General features: G+C 44.9%; 2 protein-coding genes across 2 annotated transcripts in view; both read right to left on the minus strand.

Moving 5' to 3' along the window:
* Positions 1-865, minus strand: part of CDCP1 (CUB domain containing protein 1) — a 71718-nt gene extending 70853 nt beyond the window's left edge. The window contains exon 1 of the mRNA XM_068238283.1: positions 334-865. Coding sequence (XP_068094384.1) covers positions 334-865 — 532 coding nt within the window. The remainder of the gene's footprint in view (positions 1-333) is intronic.
* ZDHHC3 (zinc finger DHHC-type palmitoyltransferase 3) overlaps positions 1-9272 on the minus strand; it is a 321718-nt gene that overhangs the window by 308433 nt on the left and 4013 nt on the right. The gene's annotated exons all lie outside the window — the stretch shown is intronic.

Raw genomic sequence — 9272 nt, forward strand, 5'->3', positions numbered from 1 at the left:
TAAAAGTTTTTGTCCTCTCAACTAGGCTACACACACTGCAATTTCCACAACTGTACATCCCTACCTTTTGCGGAAACTTATTCAACCAGGTTTCTCTTTCCTTAGTCACAAATTCTGATCTTACCAACTTGTTCTTTAAATTAGGTGCTTTTCTTGCCGTCATATAAGGTCTTTCCCCCACCAAATTTCTTATTCTCCTGTCCAGTAGCAACACACCCCAATGTTTCTGCAACACTTTTTGTAAAGGGTACCAATGAGCCCCATAAGCTGTAACAAATCTAATAGGGTTCTTACCATCAGGACCACCCCCCAATTGTTTTCGGGGGGACCGACCTTTTCTCAACTCTTCCCTGTTTGTCTCCAACATTCTCTGATATTCCTTTTCCACTAAATCTTCTGGATAACCTCTCTCCTTCAGTCTTACACTCAATTCCTGTCCTTCCCTCATAAAATCTTCGTCCCGGGTACAGTTCCTTCTATGCCTATAGAACTGTCCTCTAGGGACCACTCTTTTCTGGGATTCCAGATGGAAGCTGGAATAGTGTAGCAGTGTGTTCCCTGCTGTGAGCTTCCTAAAGGTGGAGGTTATCAACCTCTCACCTTCTTTCTGAATTTTCAAATCTAGGAATGAAAGCTCTCTCTCATTCCACTCAAAGGTGAATTTCAAATTCCTCTCATTTTCCCTTAATTTCTCGATTAAACAGTTCAATTGTTCCCTGGTTCCCCGCCAGACCAGGAGCACGTCATCAATAAACCTCAGCCAGAGGCGAACATGCCTCTGGAAGAGGTCCATGGGGTAAACATCCTGCCGCTCCCACAGCCCCAGATGGAGACAAGCATAGGCCGGGGCACAGGATGCCCCCATCGACGTGCCCCTGATCTGGCGATAAAACCGGCCGTCAAAGCAAAAGCAATTGTATTCCAGGATCAACTGCAAGGCCTCAATTATAAACTCATTATGGAGTCCCGACTCCGGGAAATGCTCACGGAGGAAAAAAGGACATCGCAGCTAATCCCACCTCGTGGGGTATAGAGGTATACAGGCCCTCGACATCCACACTTACAATCAAGTCCTCACCATTAACAGGGATCCCCTCCAGGACAGCCAACACGTCACCTGTATCCCTAACAAATGAGGGTAATGCCTCAACCAGAGGCTTCAACTTCCCATCAAGAAACTTACCCAGTCTCTCCAACGGGCCATCAATTCCTGACACTATTGGCCGTCCCGGAGGTCTCTCCCTATCCTTGTGTATCTTGGGGATGATGTAGAATATCGGGGCCTTAAAAGTTAAAACGCTGCAGAACTCCGCCTCTCTCATCGTGAGCACTCCCAGACTCTTCCCGGTATCCACCAATGAGTTCACTCTACTTTTTATGGCCAGGAAGGGATTCTCCTTTAACCTCAGATATGTATCTTGATCACCGAGGAGTCTTAAGCATTCTTTTTTATAATGATCTTTTGTGAGAATCACGACATTACCGCCCTTATCACTAGCATGGATGATCATGTCATCCCTTTCTTTCAAAAAATCAAGGGCTTGTCTTTCCCCTGGAGTTAGATTATCACCTTTCAAAGTTCTTTTTGGGAACCAGTTCAGTTTTTCCATGTCTCTCTGCACCAGATCCCGGAAAGCTTTAAATTTATAATTAAGTTGGGGCATAATTTGTGACTTTTTACAAACCTTTTGGGGACAGGGGTTCAAATATTCCGACTCAGAGGTCGTCAGTTCCTCCCTTCCTCCACTGCCTCCATCCCAGAGAGATTCCAGATCCCTGAGGGCACTTCTATCCTCAACTGACATTTGTCCCACTATAGGCCTCATTTTTTCATGAGTCTCCTCCCCCTCTTTCTGCCCACTCTGATCCTCAAATAGCAGTTTTAGGGCTACTCTTCTCAGAAAAAAAGTAAGATCTTTAAACACATTGAACTCCTCTCCTCCTGTAAACGGGGCAAATGACAGGCCTTTCTTTAGTAAATTTATACAAGCCTCCGTCAAAGTCAAATCCGTTAGATTAATTACATTATTTTCAATCGTTTGATGCTCCATTACTTCTGGCCTCTCACTGGCTGCACCCTTTTCTTTGCTTCCTTCTGAGTCTCCTTCTGTGTTTTTAGTATACTTTTCACCGCTGATTCCTCTACTTCTTCCTCCTCGTCGTTTTCCCCTTTGTCTCTTCCCCCTGTTTTTTCCTGCTCTAAAAAATTCACTCCATTCTTGCCCGAACCTGACTCTCCCCTAGCTTCCTCCTCTTTCTTTTTCCTCCACTGTCTACTCCTAGATCTACTTCTGGGTCTACCCCTCTGACATTCAAAAAATTCCCCTTTGTTCCAGGATTTGACATCCTCATGGAACTTCTGTAATTTTTCCTTTTTGATTTTTTTCTTGATTCTTTTCCACATCTATTTTCAATTGTTTGTTCAATTTCTCAAATCTAGGATTTTTCTGAAAAACATCTAACTTGTCCTTACTTGCTTCAATCTCCTCTTTTAATTCACCTAGTTGAAACTCTTCCTCCTCTACTATCATTTTCATGATCGTTAATCCTCTCCTAATACAATCCTCCTTCCACTTCTCCATAAAACGATCCGTTTGCAAATGCTCTGCCGGTATAATTCGCTCTCTCAAACCCCAGGGAACTACCCGTTCCTTAATGTAAAAATTCAATGTTGAATTATCCCATTTTCTCCGAAGTGACTTGATTAATAATTTCTTATGTTCTCTAAATAGGGGTTCTATCTCCTCTTCTACTTCTGTACCTCTATTTCCAACACTGTTTTGCCCTTCAAATGCTCCACATATATCTTCCTCAATCTCTGTAGTGATAACATATGCCATGTTGGATCCACAACCAAGGAGTGGTCACCCCCTGTCTCTTAAACTGATGCTGCTGCTAAAAACAATAGTGTGTAATCGTGCTTTGCTATTCCGCAGGAAGCACCTAATTTAAAGAACAAGTTGGTAAGATCAGAATTTGTGACTAAGGAAAGAGAAACCTGGTTGAATAAGTTTCCGCAAAAGGTAGGGATGTACAGTTGTGGAAATTGCAGTGTGTGTAGCCTAGTTGAGAGGACAAAAACTTTTATGAATGCAAAGGGGACTAGGTCCTTTGAGATCAGGGACAACATAAATTGCAATTCGGAAAGAGTTGTGTACTGTATTAAATGTCCGTGTAACCTATTGTATATAGGGAAAACAAAACGACGATTGGGTGCTCGAATAGGTGAACATGTAAAAAATATTGAGAAGGCTGAAGAAGATAGCCCGCTGGGGACACACTTTGCACGCTACCATAATAAAGATCCTACTGTACTACGCTTCAAGGGAATAGTGAAGCAGAAGGTATCACACAGGGGTGGTGACCTTGAAACCGACCTGTATAAAATCGAGGCAACCTGGATCTACCGTCTGGGGACACGGATCCCAGACGGACTGAATTCCGATTTAAACATGGTATACTTTCTAAAATGAAACAAAATGGGGGCATAGTGAAGAAAAGGAGAGACTTTGGATCTAGTATAGTCTGATTGTGTCTGAAAATGCCTGAAAGTGATAAATGATCAACGAATATGCGGAGGAATAAAAGGGAAATTTGAGAGCCACAGCTTGCCCTTAGTTTGACAGTAAATAAGATGGCCGACCGCAGCCAGGGAGGAGCTATGAGGATGACCTGTAAAAGGAAACGATGCTGCAGCACTAGCCAACCCCACGCACTTTGAGAAAGCCCCGTGGGCGGGGCGAAACGCGTCAGTGGGCGGGGCGAGGTGGACCACGTGAGCGCTCACTATCCCGGGACGCCGGGCAACACACCGCGATCCTCCGCAAGTCTATGGGGAAGAGGAGACCGGAGCAGCCAGTTCAATCAGCGCAAGTGAGGTGACGCTTATACAGCGTCGGGCGAATGGACTATGTGAGCCCTGAGTAAAACTCCCTCCGCATGAGATCTGATGTCAAGGCAGCAAGGTCGTGAGTAAAACTAGCAATTGCACACACACACTGCTTGCACAGTTCTGAAGCCGAGAAAATGGATGTAAATCTGAAGGACTTTGTTACATTGAAGTGTTCATTGGCCGGCAGTTGGAGAAGGAGTAAGGAACCATCGGGGTGATTGGAAGCTACTAGTTTAGCCTATACCTCCATTTAAACCAACAGTATACCAGATGCAGTAAACCATGGTGACCAATCAGGAACTGCTTCACTGATTCCATAAGGCTAATTGAGTGACAGTGCACTGTCAAGCTTGCTATGAGTGAGGAGGCCTCGTGGTGTGCGCCGGGTGGAGGGCCCACAATTGTTCAATCATGATTGGGTAACCGATTGATTTGCATAGGCTGCGGCTGGGTGATCAATTCGGCAACATACCATCATGAGGACAGTGGGTGAAAAATGATACAAGCTCATGTGGTCCACATTGGTTTTAGGATTTTAACATGTTGTGAACCGTGTTTTGTCATGTATTTTGCAAGCCAATATTAAAGTTATTTAAGGCACAAGTAGACAGTCCGGGTTTTGCTAATTGGTGAATATTGTTCTGGGTACCCGGGTGTCTCCCCAATACTGGGTGGTGCATAATTATAAACACGAGGCCGCCGAATTTTTGTAAGGCATAGAATGAGGATTAACCCATTAGTAGCTTCAGACAAAATGTTTCTTTTGAAAGCTGCTATGCATTCTAAACCTCTGCCGGCTCTGCACTAGACAGCCGGTGGCAGGGGGAATTATAGTTATGCTTCTATATTCACACTTCACCCACCTAGTAGGCCTTATTGTAGACCAGTGGTCCTCAAACTATCCCCCCCGAGGCTTTTTACAGGCCCTCCACACACAAATGTATTACTTATAGGTGCGGCAGCAGTGCTGGCACCCCGTTTCCACATGGAAGCCAGCAAGAAGTAATTCGCTGGCTTCCACTCCGATATGGCATTAGGTGGCACTGCTGTCCAACTATATGGCAGGTTGTCACCTGTCTGGTGTGCAAAAAACATTGTGGTAGTGGTGGTGGTGGTGGGGGGGTTGGGTGGTTAGAGGTAACATAAAAGCAGTGCGCGTGTGTAGGAGTGGATAATTTGCAGTCCTTGCAAGTTGCAATTACTGGGGAAAGAGGGTTGTTTTGGGGGGAATTTTGAAAATGTCTTTTGAACACAGATTGCTTTGTGTGTGTGGGATTGTATTTCAAGTGCTGTTTACACTACCTAGGTTCAATGTAATGTTTTTCTACATAATTTTATGTATGCTCCAGCCCCCCAGCCGTCTCAAGTGTGTTGACCCGGCCCTTGACTAAAAAAGGTTTGGGGACTCCTGTTGTAGACCTTTGTGCCGGTGCCTGTCCCCTACAGGTACACCACTCCTGCAAACCATAGCACAAATGGAGACGGTACACAGTTGGTTTCAGCAAACAACTGTACTAGCAGCATACAGAGGCACACGACATGTTTCGGGCAGAGCTCTTCCTCGGCTGTCAAACCTGAGGAAGGGCTCCGCCCGAAACATGTCGTGATCCTCTGTATGTTGCTAATACAGTTGTTTGCTGAAGCCAATGGTGTGCAGTCTCCATTTGTGCTATAGCAATTATAGTTACCTCTTCCAGACTGCTTCTTCTTTTCCTTTACTAGCAGCTCTGAACTTTCGACAGGTCTTCTGGGTTGTTATGATGTGATCGGGATCCAGGAGACCGTGTCAGCATTACAGCACCACCCGGTGGTGGAAAAGGGGTGATTGAAGAGATAGAAGACACTCTTCCATCACCCCTTTTCCACCACAGGGTGGCGCTGTAATGCTGTTTTACTGTATTTGGCTGCTAAAGGCTTAAAGCGGTATTGTCACCATAAAAATCAAATTTCAACAGCAACTAGTCTGAGTGTATTAAGTGATAAAGATGCTAATCCTGCATTCAAAACTTTCAAAACTTTTTCTGCTGTTAAGATTTGGAGTTATCACATACTTAAGGAGCACTGGTCCTTTAGTCGTCAGTGCCAAACAGTTGCATGCTGGGGGTTATTTTTATCTATAATATATTCCTCCTCGTCCATTTATTTCCCTACCTAGCTGCTTATCTGAAACACGATCCCCAGGCTGAGGTGACTCAGTGATTGGAGGAGTAAAGAAAAAAAGTAAAGAGCAGAAATGACATCAGGATTTAGCCTAATCTGTGGGCAAAAGACATGGTTCCCACCAGGAACAGAATTCTCTTCATTTACTATATAAAAATCACTGAAATCAAAACGTGGACAGTAGGGCTGCACGATTTTAGGGAAAAAATCGAAATTGCGATTTTCTCTCAGAAATTACAATTTCGATTTTTCCCCGATTTTTTTTTTTTTTTTTTTTTTTTTTTTTTTTTTTTTTTTTTTTTCAAATGCTGGGGGGGGGGGGGGGGGGGGAGAGGTTGGTCCGCACTGCCCGGTCCTGTCCGTAATTTTTGCTTCTGGCCCCGCTGTGCGCGGATTGGCCAGAAGCAGTGAATATGTATGAGAGTTAATGAGCGGGGAAGGGGGGGGCGGATCCACTCCAGCAAGCGGCCGGGCACATGCAGCATTACCAATCACTGGCTAGCGATTAAATGACGGCAGCGGTAGGCGGAGCTGTATGCTCTGTACAGCTCCGCCTACCACTGCCGTCATTCCATCGCTAGCCAGTGATAGGTAATGCTGTATGATGTGCCTGGCCGCTCGCTCTAGTGGATCCGCCCCCCGCTCATTAACACTCATACATATTCACTGCTTCTGGCCAATCCGCGCACAGCGGGGCCAGAAGCAGTGAATATGTATGAGCGTTAATGAGCGGGGGGCGGATCCACTAGAGCGAGCGGCCAGGCACATCATACAGCATTACCTATCACTGGCTAGCGATGGAATGACGGCAGTGGTAGGCGGAGCTGTACAGAGCATACAGCTCCGCCTACCGCTGCCGTCATTCCATGCTAACCAGTGATTGGTAATGCTGTATGTGCCCGGCCGCTCGCTGGAGTGGATCCGCCCCCCCCGCTCATTAACTCTCATACATATTCACTGCTTCTGGCCAATCCGCGCACAGCGGGGCCAGAAGCAAAGTATTAAACAGCAGACCGAAAAAACCGATGGTACTGACGATCAGCAGATCGTCTTGCCACGAACCGCGGTTTCGGTTTTAAACCGAAAAACCGTGCAGCCCTAGTGGACAGTACAATACATGTGTTATGCAAGTAGATCAAGGATTTATCTGCTTATATATGTGTTTTTTTTCACTGGCAAAGTATGACTAATTCTACTGCTTTAAAGCACACCTGAAGTGGGAGTAATATAGAGACGTATTTATTTCCTTGTAAACCTTGCAGATTGCCTGACAGTCCTGCTAATCATCTGCCTCTAATACCCTTAGCCATAAACCCTGAACCAGCATGCAGATCAATGCTCTGACTGAAGTCTGACTAAATTAGCTGCATGCTTGTTTCAGGTATGTAATCCAGACACCACTGCAGCGGAAGAGATCAGGACTGCCAGGCATCTGGTATTGTTTAAAGAGAAATACAGTAAATATGGCAGCCTCCATATCACGTTCACCTCAGGATAACCAAACACACACACAAAAGTTCAGTTATCGGTTTGTCATCCAAATGTGCATCAAAAAAGTAAATTGGGCCTCTTACAAAGAATGTTAAGGGCTTTTACTACTGAGCCTAATGCCAACCAAACCATTTATTGCAGTTGTTAAAGGGGCACTATGGCAAAAAAAAATATGCAAACATATACAAATAAGTACATTTTTTTCCAGAGTAAAATAAGCCATAAATTACTTTTCTCCTATGTTGCTGTCACTTACAGTAGGTAGTAGAAATCTGACAGAACCGACAAGTTTTGGACTAGTCCATCTCTTCATAGGGGATTCTTAGGGTTTTATTTATTTTCAAAAGCACTTAGTGAATGGCAGTTGCTCTGTCCAACTGCCAAAAAACTGTGTAGCGAGCAGGGAAGCTGGCCACCATCATTGTTTAAATCCTTTTTAGGGAATATCTTTATAAAGAATAAAAGCCTTGCTGAGAATCCCCTATGAAAAGATGGACTAGTCCAAAACCTGTCTGGTGCTGCACACTCCACTTCATGCACTGCATGGGTGGGACCTTTAGCCAGTGCTGCATGGGAGGAACCTTTAGCTGATACTGCACACTCCACTGCATGCGTGGGACCTTTAGCTGGTGCTGCACACTCCACTGCATGAGTGGGACCTTTAGCTGGTGTTGCACACTCCACTGCATGCACTGCATGGGTGGGACCTTTAGCCAGCACTGCATGGGAGGAACCTTTAGCTGATACTGCACACTCCACTGCATGCGTGGGACCTTTAGCTGGTGCTGCACACTCCACTGCATGAGTGGGACCTTTAGCTGGTGGCGCACACTCCACTGCATGCACTGCATGAGTGGGACTTTTAGCCAGTGTTGCACACTCCACTGCATGAGTGGGACCTTCAGCCGATGCTGTTCACTGCATGAGTGGAACCTTTAGCTGGAGCTGCACACTCCACTGCACGCACACATCTGGTGGGTCATTGACCCATGTGTAAACCAAAATTTGATTTACACTGTGATTAAGACGACCAAGAAGTCACTTATTATAACTGAGTGTATAATGTATGTGTCCCCCATTTAAAGAAGAATTATTTTCATGTCCTGCCCAGTGATGGTTGTCACTGAAAGCAACAAGAACCTAAAAGGGCTTAACTGTTCCTTACTTTATCGAAACCACAAAAGTTTTGTCTTGAGTTAGACATCAGAAAGGTTGTTCCACTTAATTTATAACCTCTGCTAGCTTTCCATTTGTGGAGACCACATCAGCTGCACAGGGAGACGATGTAAGAAATGCCTGTGATGCTCTCTGGTGCACTGCTGAGCAGTTTGAAAGCAATGGAATCCACATGTTCTGCTCCAGAATCCCTTTCTTGTAGTCTTGTTGAAAAAAAGTTTATCCAGTAGGCAGTGGGTGGAATTGTGCAATCTTATTAGCTCATCTCTGCTTCAGCACATGAAACGCAGCAGGGCTGGGAGGATATGTTAAAGTTCCAAGGTTCAGTCCAGCATTTAATAGGGATTGTATGTATAAAATATCAGTTTGTCTTTAAGAAATCTCCTTATAGATAAAAGCCAAAGACAAGATTTTTTTGCTTTCAGTATTAATGGAGCTGCGGCAAAGGTGATTTTAGGTCTCTTGAAACTAGTATCAAATAGGCTTCTGTGCCACATACTAAAATAGATGTAATGCTAACAAATGAAGCACGGAAATAGCTCTCAAATGCAAG

Source organism: Hyperolius riggenbachi, chromosome 5 (assembly GCF_040937935.1).
Source record: "Hyperolius riggenbachi isolate aHypRig1 chromosome 5, aHypRig1.pri, whole genome shotgun sequence".
In the NCBI taxonomy this organism is placed as follows: domain Eukaryota; kingdom Metazoa; phylum Chordata; class Amphibia; order Anura; family Hyperoliidae; genus Hyperolius; species Hyperolius riggenbachi.